Source organism: Penicillium canescens (genome assembly GCF_028828765.1).
Source record: "Penicillium canescens strain IBT 15451 chromosome Unknown utg000008l_segment0_segment0, whole genome shotgun sequence".
Taxonomy (NCBI): domain Eukaryota; kingdom Fungi; phylum Ascomycota; class Eurotiomycetes; order Eurotiales; family Aspergillaceae; genus Penicillium; species Penicillium canescens.
This window is the reverse complement of record NW_026703970.1, coordinates 2,101,891-2,123,865: the sequence shown is the minus strand read 5'-3', so window position 1 is coordinate 2,123,865 and position 21,975 is coordinate 2,101,891. Positions and strand designations below refer to the sequence as shown.

Genomic DNA, 21,975 nt, shown 5'->3' with positions numbered 1-21,975 from the left:
GTGTAGTGTGTAGTTGTATGTGTGGCCATTTGAAGTGCCGGGCGGTACGCGCCGATCTTACTCCCAAGATCCACTGTCTGTTGTCAACTTCCTCCTGTACATATAGCACATTCAGTCCAGGTTCAAACACTCGTACTATTTCAAAGATATCGGGCTGACAGTCAAACAGGTAGAATGCTCAATGACAATGACTCTCCTTTGAGACGAGGGCACAATGACTCCTACCTGATAACTCGCTCCCGTGCTGGCTCTGTCAACACACCGAATACCACCATTGTCTCGCCAAGCGCGTCTCAGTCTCGAAAGCCCGAAGGCAAGTCGGATTATGGCCAATTGAAGAGAGCTGTGCCCGGCCTAGTGGCTGCGGCTGCCCATGCGGCAATCCCCAGTTGGACAACCATGATCTTAATGATCTCTCTCATCTTTGGTGGCTGTTGTGCAAATGTGAGTCTCTCCGGCTTGTGGGTTGGTTAAGGCTGATGGGTGGCTAGGTCTTTGCACTGGAGGCAATTATCAAGTAAGTCAACGAGTCAACGAGTGAAGCCACTTGAGGCGTGCCAGCACTATACTGACGTTTGTCTTACAGAGAACAACCTACTGCCGGTAAGCAATGAGTTCGTCAAGGTTACAAAATGCTTCATCTGACTCGATTCCCTCCGCGCAGGTCCTTTGATCACCTTCGCCCAGTTCGTGATTTGCGCACTATTTACCCTTCCAAGCTTCCTTTCCTTCTCCGCCGGACCACAATCACTATTCATTAGTCCTCGCGCGATCCCCTTGAAGTCGTGGGTGGTATATACAGCCTATTTTGTGACGGTAAACCTCTTGAACAACTGGGCATTCGCATATAAGATCTCTGTGCCGCTGCATATCATCCTGCGGTCTGCTGGCCCTGTAGCTTCCATGGTGACTGGTTATATCTATAATGGAAAACGCTATTCCCGAGGTCAGATCGCTGCGGTGGCCATGCTGAGCGTGGGCGTGGCAGCCGCAGCATTGGCCGATGCCCAGGCCAAAGGGAGGTCAATCACAGTCGAGTCGCCTGATACCGACGTCGACATGATGACTACTGTGACAGGGTTCACCATCCTCGCTCTGGCAATGATTTTGTCCGCCTTCCAGGGAATGTACGCGGACCGCCTATATACCACTTACGGCAGGGATCATTGGAAGGAGGCTCTCTTCTACTCGCACACGCTCTCGCTACCTATATTCTTCACAAGCTACGCGCAGCTGTTGTCTCAGTGGCGGGTGGTAGCTTCGTCACCATCTTTGCTGTCTCATCTCAACCGTGATATCTTGTTAGATCCGTCTGTGTCGAGTTTAACGAAGAGTACTGCGTTCTCGGTGCTGGATCAAATCCAACACCACCCGTCCGTCCAGTCTATACTTGCACAACTTCCCGTGCAAGTGGCGTATTTGATTATGAATGCCCTGACGCAATACCTGTGTATTCGTGGTGTTCACCTTTTGTCCGCCAAGTCGTCATCATTGACAGTCACCATCTTTTTGAATATTCGCAAGCTGGTGTCGCTGCTCTTGTCAATCTATCTGTTTGGAAACCATCTTGCTGGTGGTGTCTTGGCTGGAGCAGCCCTGGTGTTTGTTGGCGGTGGTCTGTATGGCTTCGAGGGTGCCCGTCTACGGAGTACGACCAAGAAAAATCAATGATATATGGAGCTCTAGATATGTATCAACCTTCAGTGCCTAGACAAGATATATATATATATATGGCATCTTGTATCACATACAAGGAAATTGCAGTTTCCGCACGATCTTCACAAATTGGCTCACAGCTACGGGATAACAGACATTCTGATCGTAACGGTTGGTCGAACTTCGAAAAAAGGTGAAGATATATCGATATCATGTGCAGGTCGCAATAATTGTACATAAATTGAGTTAAGAGCAACACAAGTCTTCCACGCCATACGGCGGGTAACGCATCAAGCATGGCGCATAATAGGATCTCCGGCGGGTTCCTCGAGCTTAGAGCAATAAAAAAAAGAACCCATCTATAACACCTCACCAACGATCTTTGCGGCTTCTTTGTATGTCTCCAAGAGCCGCTCACACTTCTCTCGCTCGGCCTTGATACCATCGTCTTCATAAAGCAGCTCGCTGAAAAGATCTTCTTTATAAAGTTCGCTCACAAGTCTATTCTGCACCACATCCTTGCAGTGGTTCACCAGGAGATGCATGACAGCCTTGGGAACCTGGTCGGCAATGCTCTCGCGCACGATATTGAAGTAGGATGAAATGAGCCGACGGATAAGCTCAGTTTCGAGCATCTCACGGTCGGTAAGTGCAGGCTCAGTGTTCTCATTGGGCTGCAAAGGAGAGATAAAATGTAAGTGAATGGGCACATGGAAAGAGTAACAGGGCTTATATTAACACTCACGAAAGCAGACACATCGCCACAATACTCGGGTGGTGCTGTGTAATCCTCGGTGGGCATAACGGGGGACCGTATTTCAGCACGGCGGATACTCTGGCTGATACTGGGTTCACTGGCATGGATTGCTTGCCGGTTGGAGTTCATTCCAGACGGCGGGGCCATGGCCGTGTTGTGAGTACCCTCCTTGCCGAAGAAATAGTTCAGGAATGAATCGCGGGCGGTACTCGAGCCGCCAAATGCGGCATGATTCGAATGAGCTCCATTCAGGGTTGCAGCGATGCCATGATCGCCGTTGCGGCCGATGTGAGGGGACATGCTCCGTGAGCCCTTTGTGGACTGACTTCGGATGGGGAGGTTTTGTTTGGAATCGGCATGCTCCTCTTCATCGGGGTTGGCCGTGCCGTTGGCAGCCCCCAATTCCTTTTGACGTCGTTTGTCGCGCTTCCTTTTTTCCTCCGCCATCAAGGCTTTGCGTTCTTCATCCTGTTTGTTCTGCATGATTGAAGACATAGCAGCCGCAGCACCGAGGAAGTTCGGGTGGTTGGTGTTGATGTAGGCCCTTTGGATTGAGATCAAAGATTCCACGTAGTTCGAGCAAGGTCCCAGACGCTCACGGAGCAGGTCAGACACGACCTCGATCAACTTCCCCTGAAGGCGAGGGAATCGTAGAAGTTCCTGGTTACCACAAGTGTGGCAAATCTTGATGAGCTCCTCATAGACCAGCTCAACACAGCGCTGACTGGGAGATTCAAGAAGCTTGATTTGGGGCTTGACCAGCAGATCAAAGGCCAATTCTGGGACAAACAAGCTGGGACGAGGGCCAGTCGAGTTGCGGATGGCGGTTCTGATATCGGAAACGGTCAGGTTATGGGTAGGATCAATGGTTTCTAAGGAGTTTCCAAAGACCGAGTTGAAAATGTAGTAGATCCTTGCTCCACCACAAAGCTCCTTCGTGGAAATCTCCGAGGAAGTTCCGTCGATGGAGGAAATGAATGAGGCAGCGAATCTAGTCATCTGCTGGAGAATCAGTGAGCCACGGTGCTCCTCGCCGCTGAATTGCTTGTTTCCATAGCTGGCTAACTCCTGCTGTGTCTGGCCCATCAAAGTATTGAGGCGAGCCTTGATGTCTGGCAACCGGTCTCGAATGTGCGACATCAGGGTTGTGTTCAAAGTTTTGGCCAAGAAGTGTGTTCCGCACCGGTTAGCCATGTTGCGATATGCTGGGTGATGCCGGAAGAACTCTGATTCCGCCCGCAAGGCGTCGGAAAGTGATTTACCAGACTGGATATCCTGCTGGGATCGATTCACCACACCAATAAAGCCAAGCTTCAAGGGATAGACACGACCGGACAGGATGTCCATCGCGTTAGTTCCATGGTCCATGAGGTCCAGCTTTGACAGAACACCAATCGTCCTTCGGCCCATTGCATCCACCTGGCGAGCGAGTTTCAGCGCTTCGGAATTAACCAGGTCCACATTGGCTGGTGAGACCGCAAGAATTATACTGTTGGGCTTGGCGATATACTCCAGAATCAAGGTTCGCGTCTGTTTTTCGATATCGGAGGGTTGGTCACCAATTGGTACCTTGGTCAATCCGGGAAGATCGACCAGGGTCAGGTTGAGCACATGAGGAGAGAAGATCTTGAGGTTGATTGGTTGTCTGTTGATGCCCTTGTTGCTTCCTGCAATTCTCGCCGTTTCGGCCTCGATCTCTTGCTTCACTTGCGCAAAGTCATCAAACTTGCGTCCGGGAAGATGGTGGAACTCGGCCCATTCGTGTTGGCCGGCAACACTTGCAGCCGTGTGCGGGATGTGAATCTCATCATGTTCTGGCTTATCGTCGCGCTCACTGGGCACGTTGATAAGCTGCAGAATCAGAGGCCGACGGGTGACAATGCCGCTGCCTCTTGGCAGAAAGTCCCGTCCGACAATGTTCTCGAGGACAGAGGATTTTCCAGAGGATTGGGAGCCAACAACAACCTAGTAAGGAGGTCCGGATTAGCCTAACCGGCATCCACGATGAGATTCGTCCCCAAGACTGCAAGGGCTCTACCCAAAATAACTCACAATTTGGGGCAAGTCGAGGGAATCATTTCCAATGGTGTTGAAGACCAGATCCTGGAGCTTGTTCACCGTCACAAGTAGATCCTCGCCCAGCGATGCCATGATGTTTGGGGGTGAACCGAAGCGGACTCCTGAAATGAAGATGGCACACACACACGGGTTTCCGGGGAAGGATACGGGGCCTAAGACAAAAGGAAGGGAAGAGACGCGCAAAGCCGAGTCGCGTGCAGAGTCACCGGATCCCTATGCACTTGGTTACGCTGTTTATGGGCACTTTTCTGTGCACGTGATGCTGACCTAATGGCTTAGATCAGCTCCATGACGTCGATGATCGCAATCTTATCACACAGCTAACTATACGCAGTCCTGTACGGAGTATGCACCAGTTGGGATTTCTTATTTACTTTCTATGTTAGGCGTAATTGCTATTGAACTATACAAAGTGGAAATGCTGAGTGTCTAAAGACTTGTTTGTATCTTCAATGCGAAAGTTGATTTGGAATCTGCTATGAAGCTATCTATACTAGACAGATCAAGAATACACAGTCTCAAGTCGACGAATGGAGTTCCATGGGTTGCTCTTACTCAGGATATGAAAATGAAATCCCGAAGCCAGTCACTGGTCCAACTCGACATAGTTGGCTGGGAAGAGTCCTCGTGCGCCATTGTATTCACCGAGCCACCAGTCATCATCGGGGAATTCCTGAGGCCTGGTTAGCATTGTATAGAGCCGGACCGAGAAAATCTGTTTAACTTACCACATTGGTGATTTTCACGCCTTCGGGAAAGCCAATCTCGTTGTCTTCAGCGGCTTCATAGTCGAACAAAGCGGTAGCAGTAGGCCCCTTGGAGCTCACATCAGCCGCTGGCGCAGGGGCAGCGGCGGGTGTGGGAGGAGCAGGGACGGCAGCAGCATGCTCCGGCTCTGGCTCGTACTCATGAGCAGCAGGCGCATGAGTTTCATGTTTGCCGTCCTCCACAATCTCCACATAATTGCCCGGGAAGAGACCACGCTCGCCCTGAGCATTGACACCCACCCACCAGTCTTCGTCCACCATTTCAATGTCGGTTACAAACTCGCCCTCACGCAACTCAATCTCATTGTCTTCTGCCTTTTCATAGTCAAATTGGACTTGGGCGCGCAGTCCGCCCTGAGGTTGCTCTGGTGCAGTAGCTTCGGCCGCAGCACGGCCAAGGTCGTGCGAATCTTCCTCAAGGTCCCGTTCGTCTGGAACAGCCTCTTGGAGGCTCTGAACGGGAAGAGCTGGGGGTGGAGAGTGCTGCTCCTCGTGGGCGTCGGCAACACCTTGACCCACCGGCATAGCAATCCGGATGGGGGAGCTCTCGCGGACTGGTGGGGTGGGAGGAGTTGGGGAGCGAGGTTGCTGCGGGGGCGCGGGGAGAACTTGCTGAGCGTCATGCTCGGGCTCAGGCTCAGGTCCAGAGGATAGGCCAGGTACAGGAACGGGGCGACTGGCCTGCGGGACCGGAGGAGCGGGTGGTGCGGGCGTATCATGGGCAAATTGACCGCGGATATCACTGATGCTAGGCTGGGATTCCTCCGCTTGATCAATGGCCCTTGCGTCAACGGGTGGCTCGGGGAGTTGGGATTTCTCGTGGGTGGTTTGAACAGGGGCCCATGACTTGCCAGCGTAGGAGCTTTTCCACTCGTTTTGACCACTGGCCTGATTCTGAATCGGAGTAGGCTCAGCGCTCCGAGATGGCGGAGTCTCTCCACGCTCCTTGGCCTTACGTTCGGCCCAGATCTGAGCAGGTGTCTTTCCTCCTTCATCGGCAAATGTTCGGCTTGCAACACCAATTGGGGCGCTCGCGCTCGGCTTAGTATCAAGGCCAGTCGGGAGGGGCGGCTTAGTCCCAGGGAAGGAAGGACCACTGCCAAACTTATTGGCAACCTTGGGCTTGGGTAGGGTTGTCAACCGTTCTGAAGCGTTGGACGGGGCAGGTCGCTCGGGCAGCGTTGTGGGGAGCTCATTGACAGCGGGGCTCGTTGAAACACTGTCACCTGTTGGCTTCTGTGCCTTGGATCGGATAGCAGCAATGTCCACTTTGCCGACCGGCTCATAAGACCCCTTGACAGGTGCCGGGCGCTCATCTTTGAGCTGGCCAGATTCGGCAGCCTGTCTCCGAATGGCAGCAATATCAACTTTGCCTATTGGCTGGTATCCACCCTTGACAACGCCAGCGTCGTCTGAGGTCGTGGCAGGAGCTTGGCGAGTCGCTGTGGGGTTTGCCTTGAGCTCTTGCAGGTTCACTCTGGTTGGCTGATAGGCAGACTGAACCTTTTCCAATTGAGTCCGGGTCACTGGAGGGGCATCTGCACCCCATCCATCATCGTCCACCGGTGCTCTTGTAGAGGCCGGCTGTGGGCGAGCGGGGTTGGGGGCGATTCCTCCAGATCTCGTCGGTGTGAAAGCAGGCTTGCTGGCCACAGGAGGTCGGGGGGCGGCGTTGGGGATAGAAGACTCCCCTGCGGAATACTTGGAGCCGGAGGAGTCTGCCACCCGCTGGACAATTCCCTCGGGGGTTAGGTCCCCATCTGCCCGGGCAGTAACCTGAACATGATATCCCTACCAACCAAATTAGTTTCGCATGAAGTACGTCATGAAAAAGGAACTCCTCACATGAAGGAACTTGGAAACCGCAGCCAGGTGGCTAGTGAAGTAACCCTTGGTTCGTTCAGGAACACCTTCTCCACACCATGCAACCAAGACGTTCTTAGGGAGACCTGTATTTGGGTCTGTCACTTTCACATATGCGAACTGTACCCTTCCTTCGGAGAATTCCTCGATGAGATCGGCCAATTCACCCTCTGCCAGCATTAGATGTCAATGGGAGTGGCATACGATTGATGATGTGTTGCGAGATCACTGACCTCCGGAGCTCTGAACCTTGAGCACACTCTCCTTGCCTGCATCCTGCTGAAAGGCACTGACCAGTGGAGTAGAAACCGAAAAGACAGCCCATTGGCCGTAGGTTGGCGAACCTGCTGTAGACGGAGGAGGTGCATTCACCACCGTCTGGTAGCTCTTGGATATCGAGGGACCGTTGGACGAGAGGTTGAGAGAAGCCATGACTGGGGGGGAGACAAGATTGTGGACCACGTGGGAGAAGATCCTTCACTCGGTGTCAGTGAAGTGAAGGGGAAGGATAGGAGAGAGAGAGGAGAGGAAGTTGACGTAGGTGGGGCCCATAACACTGACCGGATATTTGCGGGGAGAAGATAGAGTAGAGTAGAGGGTAAATAGTCAAGGAGAGAGTAAAGAGAAGAGAATAAAGAGTCAGGAGTAGAGAGTAACTAATAGTTGTATGAGACAAATAGTAAAAGAAGATTAATGTGGTCGCCTAAGGGAGTATACGGTTTAGCCTGTCGAGACTAAGTACTACACATTATAATATTATATCCTATAGTATATCTTATATTATACCCAATATTATCTCTTATATTCTATACTATACTGTGCTATACTGTACTATATTATACTATAATACATACCTAGGTAATATCACCTGTCACATATTCAATTTCTCCGATTTACTCACCGAAAGGTGGGGAGGGGAGCTCCCTAGAAAACTTTTGGATCTTTTTGACCGTTGCATCTTGGCCATATATGTCTCTGTGCCCAACTGATACAGTCATGGGATCTTCTGATTTCAGTTCCGGTCGGAATGTCAACATGTCCGCCACTTCCTCAAATAATGTATCGGCTGCTTCGTCCCCAGGTCTTAAAGGCCCTGTGGATTCTCCGCTAGATCAGCCTACTGAGGAAATCCTGCCTAGAGATCGTCAGCAAAAGACTGCTACCTACGACTATGCCTATGAGAAGTCCATGAGCCATGCTGAGGCTAAACTATTCTACCAGCATCACCAGCTAGCCTCACGCGGTGACAACCCCTTGCCCCCGAGCCCGGTCACTACAGCCCGGTCAACGGCCGATTCGCATCCCCAAGAACCACCAATCCACCAGCTGGACTCGATGCAGAGTCAGATCTCCCAGGAGGGTTCAATGGTCCTTGATTCGGATCCAACGACACTACACCTGCAGTCCCCTAGGGACCATGATTCATCGGCGCACGACCTTGAGGACCAGGATATCGCCAATCATTCCGCCCGAAACCAGGCCGCGCATTTGGGTGCTGCTCATGGCCAGGACGCATACCTTTCAGCAGCGGAGAGTCTGCATAGCGCCAACGTGGGCATTGGGGCACCGCAGGTGCCCAGCGGGTTTGCGCCGGGCAATGATGCCGTGACTTCGGAGCTGAATGCCATTTATCGCAAAATCAAGAAGCTTCTTGATCGTCGGGCCCAGTACATGGAGCTTTCGTTGCAGGGTCCCGGGATGGACCCGAGGGATCAACCAGACTGGGAGATCTACCCGCCACCCCCAGAGCCAGCATGGGATGACGGTAAAGAATATCAACCCGGTAATGTAGGTGGACCCTCCGATGTCACGGGCAAAAAGAGGAAAATGGGTCAGGACATTGGAGAGGATTTCGACATGGAGGAAGTAATGCCTCTTCCCGAGGAATCATCGTGGACGTATAGACTGGATGGGAACAGCGTGTACCAGGTCTTTGAATCTGAAACCGCCGCTGACGAGCAGAAGCCTATCGTCCAGATACCCTCGTTGCGCGATTTCTATATGGATCTCGATGCCATTGTGGACGTGTCGACAGATGGGCCTGCTAAGAGCTTTGCCTTTAAGCGGCTTTCATACTTGGAAGGCAAATTCCATCTTTACACGCTGCTCAACGAATACCAGGAGATCGCGGACAGCAAGAAGGTCCCTCACAGGGACTTTTACAACGTGCGTAAGGTGGATACTCACGTCCATCATTCTGCTTGCATGAATCAGAAGCATCTTCTCCGTTTCATCAAGAGCAAGATGAGAAAGTCTCCAGACGAAGTTGTTCTCTTCCGAGATGGAAAGCATCTGACCTTGAGGGAGGTCTTTGAAAGTATCAACTTAACTGCTTATGACCTCAGCATTGATACATTGGACATGCATGTTAGTCTCTCTTCCCGTTCTACTGCTTGTCTGTTTCGTTTTCACTACTATCACTCTCATACCGCCTGGTGATCCTCGCTGACTGACCTTGTAGGCACACACTGACTCTTTCCATCGATTCGACAAATTCAATTTGAAATATAATCCGGTGGGCGAATCGCGTTTACGTGAAATCTTCCTCAAGACCGACAACTACATTAAGGGCCGCTATCTGGCAGAAATTACCAAGGAGGTGATCTCAGATTTGGAATCTAGCAAATATCAGATGGTGGAATGGCGGATCTCGATCTACGGTCGATCCATTCAGGAATGGGACAAGCTTGCAGCCTGGGTGGTGGACAACAAGTTGTTCTCACCCAATGTCCGTTGGCTTATCCAAGTGCCTCGTCTGTATGATGTGTACAAGTCTAGTGGCATGATGGAGAACTATGAGCAGGTGATCACCAACGTCTTCCAGCCCTTGTTCGAAGTGACCAAGGACCCCTCAAGTCATCCAAAGCTTCATATCTTCCTCCAGCGCGTGGTAGGATTTGACAGTGTAGATGACGAGAGCAAGGCCGAGCGCCGGCTCTACAGGAAGTATCCTATTCCTCGAGAATGGAATACCAAGCAGAATCCGCCCTACACTTATTGGCTCTATTTCATGTTCGCCAACATCGCCTCCCTCAACAATTGGCGCAAGCGTCGTGGATTCAACACCTTTGTCCTTCGACCGCATTGCGGTGAGGCGGGCGACCCAGACCATTTGGCTGTCGGCTTCCTCTGCTGCCATAGTATCAGTCACGGTATTTTGCTCCGCAAAGTACCACTTCTGCAATATCTCTACTATCTGGATCAAATTGGTATTGCCATGTCGCCGCTCAGTAACAACGCGCTGTTCCTCACATACGACAAGAATCCATGCGCTAGCTTCTTCAAACGAGGACTCAATGTGTCATTGTCCACCGATGATCCTTTGCAGTTTGCCTTCACGAAGGAACCCTTGATTGAGGAATATTCGGTCGCAGCACAGATCTACAAATTTAGCGCAGTTGACATGTGCGAACTCGCTAAACATTCAGTTCTCCAAAGTGGATTTGAGCTTTCACTGAAGGCGAGATGGCTTGGTTCAAACTGCTCATTGCCAGGAGTTGCTGGTAATAATGTTGCAAAGAGTAATGTCCCAGACATTCGTGAGGCGTTCCGACATGAGACTCTGCTTGGAGAATTGTCTTTGTGAGTATTGCCTAAAGATGCTAGGGGCATCTAGGATTGGTGCTAACTGTCATCTCTTCAGGATTGAAAGTCACTCCGAAAGCACTGTATCCCTGGAACAGAAGGGTTTGGCTCTAGGCTTTATTCCAAATCAGCCCATGAACAAATCAGGAGGTACCATGTCTGCGAACAACGGTATGTTCTGTGATGTTCATGATATCAGAAAATAGTCAAGCTAACGGTGACTGCGTATCTAGCTCCTGCACCCAAACCACGTTCCGAATCCCGTTCTAGTGTGGCTGGCACTGATATTTCACAGAGTGAGCTTCCAATTCAAATGGCAACCTCCCCTTCATCGACCCATTTGGCCCGATCTCCTAGCAGCGCTGCTCTTGGGAGTGTTGGTGGAGCAGATGGTTTACCTGAGCAGAAGATATTCCCAGGCATCGTTCACGAGAGGGCTCGCAAAGGAAACATGCACTAATAGATAGGTTTTTTCGGCCTTATTCTCGGACTACATAGAGTCGTTTTGGGTTCTCTGTAATATCAATAGTGTCCAACAGGAGAAAGAGTATTTTCAAAACTGCCAGGACCTCGGCTAAAACAAGTTCGATATGCAACCATTTCCAATGCACGCTCTAAGTAGGATACAAATTAATTTAAATCATCAAATGGCCCAACTGCCTTTCCTTTCCGGCAGTCCCCAGCCTTCCAGGTTGGTTTCATCTTCCACCATGCCAGGCTCTTGCCTGGCCCATTCCTGAATATACAAGCGCAATGCTTTCCATCGTGTGCACGCGCCGCTTATATCGTTATTATCAGGGGCAACATACCCCCGGGCATCAGCGTGCAAGTCATCCTGACGGAGCTCTTCAACTGTGATGCCTGAGATTCGGCTGAGTTCGTAGTCATAATAACGGGCAAGACAAGGATACCCCAACGAGAGGTAGTTATAAATTTGGGTGACAAATCCATCATGGAATTCTGCGTCAATGGCTTTCTGGATGTTGGGACTGGCAGGCTTCCGACCAGAATTCCCAGGCGAGGCCGTCAGACGATCCAGGTGAATGTGCGAAGGAGATGGACTGAGGCCTACGCCGACACCAGCTTCATCAATCTGAGCCATGGGGGTTACAATCCCTGGAAAGAGACCCGGAACCTCCTGCCCTTGCTTCTCGTCCTTGCAACAAGTCCCCATCCACAAACCAGCGCCTTTTGCGCCCTGTCGATCAGGGGCCGCGCACCACAGCCCCTCACAGTTGTTACAGAGGTCCCGGCCGCCACTCAATGCAGTATCGATGTGAGAATGCTCACAGATGGTCCCCTCTGGTGACAAGCTTTGTGGTAGAACAATGTCATGGCCAAGCATCGGTGGACTAGAGCCGTTTTTCTTCTGGTTCTGAGATGACTCTCGTTTTCTGGATGTCATCATTGCCCGAAGCCTCATTTCAGCCTCCTCTTTATGGTGTCGCATGTATTCAAGTTCCCAGGACAGATCCTCTGAGGACTGTCGACGAGACTTGATATGATGATGCTCCATGAGAGAAGTCGGACCCTCCTCTTCTGAGTCTCCGTCGTCTTTATCTATAGCGAAATGATCAACGGGCTCATACACCTGCTCGTTAGGAAAGGCAGCTAGTGCTTGTTCCCTCAACTGCTTCTGTGCGGAGCGGGCGGCGAGTGAAAGCAAGAACTCTGAGAATTCCTCGCTACAACTTTCACGGGGTAACTTGCTAGAGTGTAAATCTCTAGCCATTTTATTCGATGGCCCAAGGGGTGATGTGCATGCCGAGTGAGATCTGGAGTTATCAGACTCTTCGCTGCTGTTGGATGGAATCGATGGAAGGGCTGGAACTCGAAATGAGTGTGTGCGACCCTCTTGTCGGCGCAGCAGACTGGAATACGAGAACCGAGACTCGGGTGGTGAATAGGTAACGGCACGGTGGTCGGTATCTGACCAAGATGTCGTGCCCGGGCTGGTGCTCGCGTGGGCGAATGGACCCGATGTGTTGTGCCGTTGAAGAAACTGACTGTTTTCTCTTTTTCGGACTGAGCGTGTGTCGGTCTCTATGAGTTCGGGTTTAAACCTTCTTGGGGCCATGGTCTTATGTTGTGACGGGAAGTTCTCCCCAGTAATTTCGGAAGCTGTATGAGATCTTCTATTGCTTGATTTGATGGTTTCGGTTGGCTCAGGAGCAAATCTTCTTGGCCGATGGTCATTACAGCCGTGCAAAGGTGCTTCACCTGACGAAGTAGCATGAGGTTCTATTCCCCTGGAAGCAGGCTGTTGGTTCTTAGAGCTTCGCGATAAGGTTTCGATTGGTTGGGCCAAGAACCTCCGAGGAGGCTTGGACGTCTCACTCTGAGTTGCGTATCCAGGTAGCTGCTGAGGTTCATTCAAAGAGGTCGGATGATCCGTATGGGAGGGGTATTGAGGTGATATAAGGTCTATAGATCTGCACTCTGATCCATTTTCTGGTGTGTCCACACCAGCTTTGCGGGCGTCTGGGTGGCCCATTGTCTGATATTTGTGACCCAGCACGACTCTCTACCATGCTTTGATATTAACGCATTAATAGAGAACGCACATCGTTTGGGAGAAAAAGTTACCGCACTGAAGATAACAACAGTGGGTCAAAAAAGCGGTGTCGGAGAGGGAAGAAGAAGCGGTGACGATAATCCCAATATAGTCTAAGGGAGATCGAGGGGAGTCAAAGGAGAATCGAATGGGGAAAGGTAGAGAACTGGTGAAGACCAATGAATGCGAAGATGAAGGTGAATGTGAAAGCGTGTTGGGGGAGATCTAAGGGCGGTGGGGGTTGATGACATCAAACCCGATAAGATATCGAACTTCCTCCTCTTCTTCATCATGGCCGACAAGCGCAAATTCGACGACGATCACTCTGTGTCTAAAAGGAGAGTCATTGGGCCTTCACTTCCGACCAGTACCAGTGACAGTGATAGTGACAGCGACGATGATTTTGGTCCAACTTTACCTCCTCCTTCTGGCGCAACACCTATCCCAGTACCTGAGGCTCCCAAGGTAGTCGAGGCAAAAGAAAGTCAGCGCGATCAATGGATGCTACAGCCTCCTGCCCAATCCGACTGGGCTACCAAAATTGATCCCACACAACTACGGAATCGCAAATTCAATTCAGGCAAGTCAGCCACGGCGCCAAAGAAGATGGATGCTTCGTGGGTGGAGACCCCGGAGGAGCGAATGAAGCGGTTACAGGATGCAGTCATGGGCGTCGGTGCCTCAGGTCAGAATGAAAAGCAGACCGCTGCCTCAGATACAAAATTGATGGAAGACAAAATCAAGAAGTACAGGGTGAGCTTGGCCTCTTTCAATCATAGACTTCTCTCTAATCCTTTTCACTTAGGAAATGACTGGCAAAGGTAGTCGCCTAGAAAGCTCCGAGGATCAAAAGGAAGAAGACGATGATCCAAGTGCTCGGGCTTTTGACCGAGAGAAGGACATGGCAATATCTTCTAGGATATCGAATGCGCAGCGCCGGGAAATGGTGAAGAAGGCTGGAGATTACACATCACGGTTCTCTAAAGGTAATTTTCTATAGATTGAAGCGAATAAAGAATCCCAACTGAACACCTTGTCATCCACGGCGGTAACATTCAACTTGACATTGCCACCATCACTCGTGAGGACTTGGTTGATTCTGCTCATGCAGAGCAGTGGAAGCCTCTATTCCTAAAGCATTACAATATCCCCTATGATCACTGCCACAATCTCAATGACTTTGTGGATGTGCCTCCGTCAATTGTAATGTTTTTCAACACACGGGCAAATATTTCGATCCCGGTCTATTCATGGCGAAAAGCCAGAGAGTGCGATCGGCAGCAAATCCTCGCCCTCTACGACAAGTTTATTAAGGATTTCAAACAAAATCCAAATTCGAGAATACCTGTGGCAACTCATACGCAGATTGAAAGTCTCAGTGCGTCTGTACGCCGATAGAGAAAAAATTAAGCTTACCACCGGAAGCAGGATCTCCTTTACTGTATTTTTTTATACCCTAGTCCTTAGAGTTGCTCCCGCCCTTTTCTTTTTATTATTTACCACTTGAAGAAGGTTCCCTTTACTATATCTACTATCCCTAGCGCCTTGATCTTACCCTATCTCTAGGCTATACCCTATTAAATTTAGAGAGATTCTAGCTATTAGTAAAAGAGACGAGGATAGGTTGTATTAAGCTCTATTAGCCCTGCTAAGCTTATATTACTAATAAAATAGGCGCGAATAAGCGATAAAACCTCTATTTAGCTTCGTTCTGGTGGATAAGGCAGGGCTCGTTCTTAATGTATAGGAGTAAGTATAAATACCTAGGTCTAGGGATACGAGATAGGATACGAGATTAAATAGGATAACTATACTATCATACGAGATGCTTTTTACTATTTAGTATATAATAGAAAATTAGAAGCGTAGATAGTATACTATATCTAGAAAAGTGATAGGACGGTTAATATTATTCTACATACTCTTTTATTAATGCCTTTGGATTACGTATAATATCTATTTTAACGTAGTTCACCAGTGAGCTGCGCACCACTAGTGAGCTGCGCAGTCCAGAACCACATAGTAAATGCGGTAAATTACAACTTAATATCTCAACAACCCTAGTCTACAGGAATCTTTCCTTGAGCCTAAATACTCTCTATGTAGTGTCTAGCAATTTACCTAAGCTTAAGGAGTTTCTCTGTCATAATTATCAAAATATATTAATATCGAGCTTTTGCGTTCGTAATTTTCGGTAAATTTGGAAATGATAATCACCTAGCCTTTCGATGTCCTTGAAATTGATATACAGTACTAATAAGTCTTATCGATTGTTATCGGTAGGTAACTAGATAGAACAAGTGTGCGGTTGTTAAGATATAAATGTAACATATATCGCATTTACTAATATGTTCCGGACTGCGCAGCTCACTAGTGGTGCGCAGCTCACTGGTGAATTACGTTAGTTTTCTACATTTATTAATAATCGATTATACCTAAAACTCCAATTATGCCTCTTATTCTGATATAGCCCGTAACTAAGTCTATGCTAGATAACGTATTTCCTAAGCGAGCTGGCCACCTAAACGAGCTGGCCACCCCAAAACACCATAGTAAATACGAGATATTCTACACTGATATCTCAACAACCACGTTTTTATTTTATTTTATTATTTGCCGATAGATGTTGATAAGGCTTTTAAGCACTATATATTAATTTTAACGAAATCTGAAACCTACATTGTTACGGTATCAAAAACTACGTTGGCTAGGAGCCAAAAATATAAATATTTGATTATATCTCAATTATTAAATTATAGAAATTCTTTAAACTCCCGTTAGAGACTAAATACCACCTAAAGAGCGTTATATTTCAAGGGAAAGTCCCTATAAACTACCGTTGTTGCGATACTATGTTGTAATTTATCGCGTTTACTATGGTGTTTTGGGGTGGCCAGCTCGCTTGGGAAATACGTTATAGGTAAGGGAGATAGAATCCTGCCTATACTAAAGCGTATATGATATATAATAGTATTATAGAAGACTAATATTTAGTCTTCTTATAGACTACTAATATATATAATTGGCCTAGTTACCAAGAGTCTAGGAGTTTAGCGAGGATAGTGATACTATAGCTAGTATATAATTTAGACCGGTTCCTATTATATCTTATACGTATATTAAAGGTTATAATATGTTCTAAATATTAGTCTATAGGTACAATAACTTAAATTAACTACCAAAAATGCATATTCCAGTGGCTTAATAGATTATTAGGTATACTAATAATATTATAAAAAGATTTAGTAAAGGTTAGGATAAACATATCGTTATATTTAGTATATAGATTAATCATTAAATATTCCTTACCCAATTACATAAGTAATAGTATTCTTTTAATACAATATATGTAACCTTATATATACCTCTACAACTGTATATATAATATTTATCCCGATGTTGCCTACACACTATATCCCCCTAATATTATTATGTACAGAAATTATATTTTAAGACTTTCTATATCGAGTAATAAGGTTAAAGTCTAGATTTCTCTTGTACTTCGTTTTCACGTGGTGGCCCTACCCTATACCATACTAGAACCGTAGATTATATTTTATACCTTAATTAGAAGTCGCTCTATTTTAAATATACTAGTAATATTTATTAAATGTTTGCTAAACGCATAGATTGTATCGTAACTACTTTATAATAAAAAACCATAAGTACTAATATATAAGGATTATGATATAACCATCGAGGAAAAACCTAGTTTAAAGATAATAAAAAGCATTAGTATTTAGACTTATCTAGGCTACTTTAAGTAGTACGCTTAATTATTTTAGGCTAGATTAAAAGGTCCCTCAGATTGACCGTATAGACCCTCGGAGCTTACACTAAGCGTAATTAGGCTAGCTATAGTAACTATATTTCTAATGTATTAATCGGTAGAATTATCTATGGTGATAAACCATAGGTATTTCTATTCACTATATAACCACCTAATAAAAATTAAGTCACTACCGTTTCTACTACCAATAACTAAGTAGACCTAGTAGCTTATTACCTCTAGGATACATATATTTACTATATAACGTGGTCTCAGGCACTGGGAATAGCTTCGTCTACTGCCTAGGGTGTGTGGTCTAGGCTAGGAATGCCTAGTCTAACCGGCTTAGGAAGCGTCGGGAGCTTTCTAAAATGCCTTAGAACGGAACATATTATACGTCCCCCTACATAGGAATTATGCCATAATATACGGGAAATTCTCACTTTCTTATGCCCTTTTCTAAAATTTAACGTAGAATAGCTAGATTCCTTCAAATCCGCTAAGTTTTAAAATCAGCCTCTATTTCCTAATTAGGACTAGCACCTTTTATAAATTATTTAGTGGTCGGTACTTTATTTAATAAGAGGGTTATATAGTAAATGGAAGTGTCCTAGGGGTAATAAACTACCATAAAATACCAAGTCCACTTAATTGTTAGTAAGAAATAGTAGTGACTTAATTTTATTAAGTAGTTATATAGTGAATAAAAATACCTAAGGTATATAACTATAGATAACTTTTACCCATTAATATATTAGAAATATAATTACAACAGCTAGCCTAATCAGGCTTAGTGTGAGCCCCGGTGATCTAAATAGTTAACTTAAGGGTAATTCTAATCTAGCCCTTACTTTAATACTAATTACGTATCTAAGAGAATACTTAAGATTTTAGTTCTATCTCGTCATGAAGTCTATCTTTCTATAGGTAAAATATAGTATATTACTATCGATAAATTCTCTATAAGTCGTATAAAGAGGACTAGAACTCGCCAATAAAGAGACTTCTACGGTCGCTAACTAGATTTATAGGTACACCTATATCTAGTACTAATTTATTATAGAATAACCTAGTAAGGTTATAGGTATAACGTGTCCTGCAAGCGAGCGCCGCACCCACTTAGTAGATTTACCTTTATTATTCAATTTTTTCAACCCACATGAAAAAATAAAACTAAAGCTATTCAGACCTCTCTAGGCAATTGTTTCTCTTATACCTAGGCGTTTTACATAAACTGCATCCCTGTAGGCGCCTCTCATTATTTCGATTCTGCGTTAGGGATGAGCCGCCGGCCTGGTTGAGTACAGTTTTATCCACATATCCTAGCCCACCTATATAGGCTATAGCTTCTTAGAAGTAAACTACCTTAGAACGCTATTTGAGCTATCAAACGTCGGCTTTTACGCATAGTCTTAGCATTTACGGCGAGTAAATCGCTTATTTGCTAGCGCGCAATAGTGAAGCTATAGAGCGAGTTAGCACCCTCTTTCTATTTAGTCAATAGCATCACCTAGACGCCGGGAGTTATCGACAGCGAGCTTCCAAATAGATAACGCTTATCTCCTTATATCATTTACCGTACGAGGCTTCTTCGGGGTGAAATTACGGCTCGAATCGCTATCACGGCTAGGGCTAGGTGGTCTTAGGGACGTGGCTAAGCGAATATTATGCTTCTAAATAACGTGTTATAGATTAAAAAGGATAATACCGGCGCCAGCGAAGCTATTTATAATAGTCTTCGGCTTATATATCTTAATTCTCGACGTCTAATATACCTTAAGAAAGTCGGTCTTACTAATTCGGGTAATACTAAGCCTAGTCTACAATTCGATAACCTTACTATATACCTGTTTTAACACCTAAAATATCCGACATCGAGAGGTTATAGGAGATAAGATAAATACACTAGTATCTAAATTAGTATAATATTATTTTTAGCGTAGATCTCGTTAAATTAGGAGGTAATATAGCTACTATATCTATCAAGTATTAATAGCCGACACCCTCCCTTCGTCTAGCTAGTAGTCAATAGTATAAAGAGCTTTAAAGCTATTTAAGGCTAGTAGTATCCGTCGTCCACCTATTATCACTAATAGCGAATAGCTAATCATCCGGTAAGGTAGTATCGCTAGTGAACTAAGACGTTATAAAAACCTTGCCTTTAAAAATAACGTATAGTGGTAGCACCTACCCCGACATATTTATCATCTTAATTACTATCACCTATTATCGATTTCTATGCTATAAGAAGGCTTATTAACTATAGGAAGTCGTAATAATTTTTGTAGTGATAGTGAGGCCGAGAGCGAAGCTAGTCTCCTCGAAATTATAGATATTATCACTTACGACACCGTATTTCTTAATCGTAGATCCTACATAGTTAAACTAGCTAGAAATTATCTTTATATCCTCGTATTAAGGTCGCTAGTCATCGTACGTGCGTGAGAACCGGGATATAAGGCCTAGATACCGCTTAACAAAGTGGTAGACCTATTTCTCGCCGACCGTAATATTAGTGCCGTCGTCATGGCCTTCTAGTAATAAATTGGCTACTTCTCTCACTATATTCGGCTAGGGTGCTACTCCTCGTTTATCTGATAAGATTATCTAATTTTCTAGCTTTTCCTCTTCTAAAATTGTCAATTTTTAGTTACTTACGCAGGTTTTTAAGCGGCAGTTAACGCCTACTAGGCGACGGCGGAGGGTCTAGAAGGGTACATCGAAATACCGTGCTAATTAATGAATTAAGTATTTTTTTCTAATTTAATATGACTAAATATATCTGCTAATAGGATCCTACCTTCTAGCTTAGCACATTTTTAAGAGTCTTAAGAGCGTATTAGTGGCATAGTGGGTGGTTGAATAAAGAGAGTCTAATTAATTGACGCGTTTTAGGTGGGGTGCGCCGCTCGCTTATATACGCCGCTCGTATATGAAATATGTTAATATTTAGGTCCTAGACTTATTTATTTACTATTACGTATTTATTTTATTGTGAGTAATAATATATTTAAGGAATAGGTATCTATTAACACCCTTAATCTAGATATTAATATAGACCAATGGCTATTGGGTCTTAAGATAGCCTAAGTTATAAAACCCTCTTGTAACGGTTATATAAAAGTAAACTTCTTACTAGTTTCGTAGTTATAAGGCAAGATAGTAAGAAGTAAAATTATTAACCTTTTAAGGATAGTTGTAAATTCGAAGAGCCTATATAATTATATAATAAATATAGTAACTAAAAGGGCTATTTCATTAATTAATTAATCAAAGTTATATTAACCTACTAGAGCCTAACTAGTATCGTAACAGCTATACTACGCGGTTAGGTCTGGATAAAGAACTCGTAATCTGTACGCCTAATACTATTATAGTATGAAAATAGAGTATATAATAAGCCTAATAATCTCTAGCCTATGGGAATCAGTGTAAATAAAATTAAAGATAAGATATAATAAGTGCGTAGAAAAGCACTATCTACCTCCCTATATCCTCAATTGCGTTATGACTTCCTACCCCGGAAAACCTCCTTAGTTCTTACTGTAGAGAGATTAGGCTCCGTCTCTAAGACTGACTGGCTTTATCATTGATTTAATACTTATTATTGTATTCTAGTTAATGGCTAAATATATTCGAATAACTAAGGCTCTCTCTCCGTCCTTAATTATAGTGTTCGGTGGTAAGTATTAGCGTATTTGGGACTCTACTATATAGCTATAGGTTCTTTAGCTTTGTTATCGAATTCTCTACACTATATGTCTTATAACCAAGTACGCAGAGCAGTGTAGTACGTAAATCTAGCAACGTAGCGGGTTACTAGCGGGTAACTTACAATTTAGTCCTAATTTATATATAGTTCTCTAAACCCATCACCTACTAGGCATTATACGGGCTAGGTCTTTCATGGATACCGAGTAACAATACTAGGTAGAGAGCCGAGTATTTCTATACCGGAGTATTAGACCATTCGTGGTGTTATTAAGCTATAATTAAGTAAAGAGTCACTAAACTTTCTAACTAGTAGACGTAAGTAGCAATATATAATTAACCACGAAGAAGTAAAGTAAACTAAGTATATAAATAGGTGTCCTTATATATCTTTTCCTTCCTGCCCTAGTGTAGGATCTATCCTATCTATAGGTTATCCTGTTTATACGTATAATTATATCCTATAATTGGATATGTTAAGGTTATTTATTATTATATATTACAATAACACCGTTCGCAAGATTATTAGTATCCTATAACACGTCTAGTAGTAGGGTGGTGGCTTATCTTACGATATCAGTGGACTTAGGTTAGCGCGGTCTATAGGACGATCTCGTCGTGCTACTATATACTAATCTATAGTCCGTAGGATAAGGGTTATCCTATACTAATAGATTTTCTCGATATATTAATGGTGGCTATATATAGAGTAAGAAGGGTTCTATTATTTATAGGGGAGAGCCTATTCATTAAGTAAGGTCAAGAAAGATGCCTAGGAAATAGGTGGTATTAGAGGAATATGGAGACTAATTCTTATAGAAATTCTAGGAGAAAAGGCTGTCTAATATAAGGAGTAGCGTAATAGTGAGTTAATACTATAACGTATTAACACCTATATATTATCGATCCTCTATATAAGAGATAATATATACTTCCTAGACACTCCGTATAAGTATTGCGCCGTCTTTATACGGGTACTAATGCCTATATAAGACTTTAGAGAGAACGGAGCCTATTAAAAAACTAGTAGGAAAAGGTAGCTAGCAGGGTTAAAATATAGTAACGTATAGAGAAGGACAAACGATAGGAGAATAAGGGTGCAGCGGAAAAGGGGTATAAGTTAGGCGATTAGGGCTTACGATAATAATAGGATAGAGCTAAAAGCTTCTTAAGTAGGCTTCTTTAGAGCCAAACTTTAGACCTAATCTCGACCTAATATATATATAGTACTATT

At 45.3% G+C, this 21,975-nt stretch overlaps 6 protein-coding genes across 6 annotated transcripts; 3 read left to right on the top strand and 3 right to left on the bottom strand.

Moving 5' to 3' along the window:
- Nucleotides 1-174: 174 nt before the first annotated feature.
- Nucleotides 175-1,671, top strand: N7446_011669 (uncharacterized protein; the record flags this gene model as incomplete). Its single annotated transcript, XM_058520411.1, has 4 exons — nt 175-444; nt 492-517; nt 587-603; nt 665-1,671. 4 exons carry the CDS (start codon nt 175-177, stop codon nt 1,669-1,671), a joined length of 1,320 nt encoding a protein of 439 aa, XP_058367935.1.
- Nucleotides 1,672-1,770: 99 nt separating this feature from the next.
- On the bottom strand, nt 1,771-4,642 carry N7446_011668 (dynamin-related GTPase DNM1). Its single transcript, XM_058520410.1, has 3 exons — nt 4,466-4,642; nt 2,402-4,378; nt 1,771-2,330 (listed from the first exon to the last, which is right to left on the bottom strand). Exons 1-3 carry the CDS (start codon nt 4,562-4,564, stop codon nt 2,016-2,018), a joined length of 2,391 nt encoding a protein of 796 aa, XP_058367934.1. The 5' UTR covers nt 4,565-4,642; the 3' UTR covers nt 1,771-2,015.
- Nucleotides 4,643-5,078: 436 nt separating this feature from the next.
- N7446_011667 (putative actin binding protein) lies at nt 5,079-7,554 on the bottom strand (the record flags this gene model as incomplete). Its single annotated transcript, XM_058520409.1, has 4 exons — nt 5,079-5,165; nt 5,221-7,050; nt 7,105-7,292; nt 7,356-7,554. The coding sequence occupies 4 exons, from the start codon at nt 7,552-7,554 to the stop codon at nt 5,079-5,081; spliced, it is 2,304 nt and encodes a 767-aa protein (XP_058367933.1).
- A 564-nt stretch (nt 7,555-8,118) lies between these two features.
- Nucleotides 8,119-11,167, top strand: N7446_011666 (uncharacterized protein; the record flags this gene model as incomplete). Its single annotated transcript, XM_058520408.1, has 4 exons — nt 8,119-9,489; nt 9,584-10,704; nt 10,766-10,878; nt 10,941-11,167. The coding sequence occupies 4 exons, from the start codon at nt 8,119-8,121 to the stop codon at nt 11,165-11,167; spliced, it is 2,832 nt and encodes a 943-aa protein (XP_058367932.1).
- Nucleotides 11,168-11,350: 183 nt separating this feature from the next.
- N7446_011665 (uncharacterized protein) lies at nt 11,351-12,784 on the bottom strand (the record flags this gene model as incomplete). Its single annotated transcript, XM_058520407.1, has 1 exon — nt 11,351-12,784. The coding sequence occupies one exon, from the start codon at nt 12,782-12,784 to the stop codon at nt 11,351-11,353; it is 1,434 nt and encodes a 477-aa protein (XP_058367931.1).
- A 768-nt stretch (nt 12,785-13,552) lies between these two features.
- Nucleotides 13,553-14,261, top strand: N7446_011664 (GPALPP motifs-containing protein 1; the record flags this gene model as incomplete). Its single annotated transcript, XM_058520406.1, has 2 exons — nt 13,553-14,014; nt 14,067-14,261. 2 exons carry the CDS (start codon nt 13,553-13,555, stop codon nt 14,259-14,261), a joined length of 657 nt encoding a protein of 218 aa, XP_058367930.1.
- Nucleotides 14,262-21,975: the final 7,714 nt, after the last annotated feature.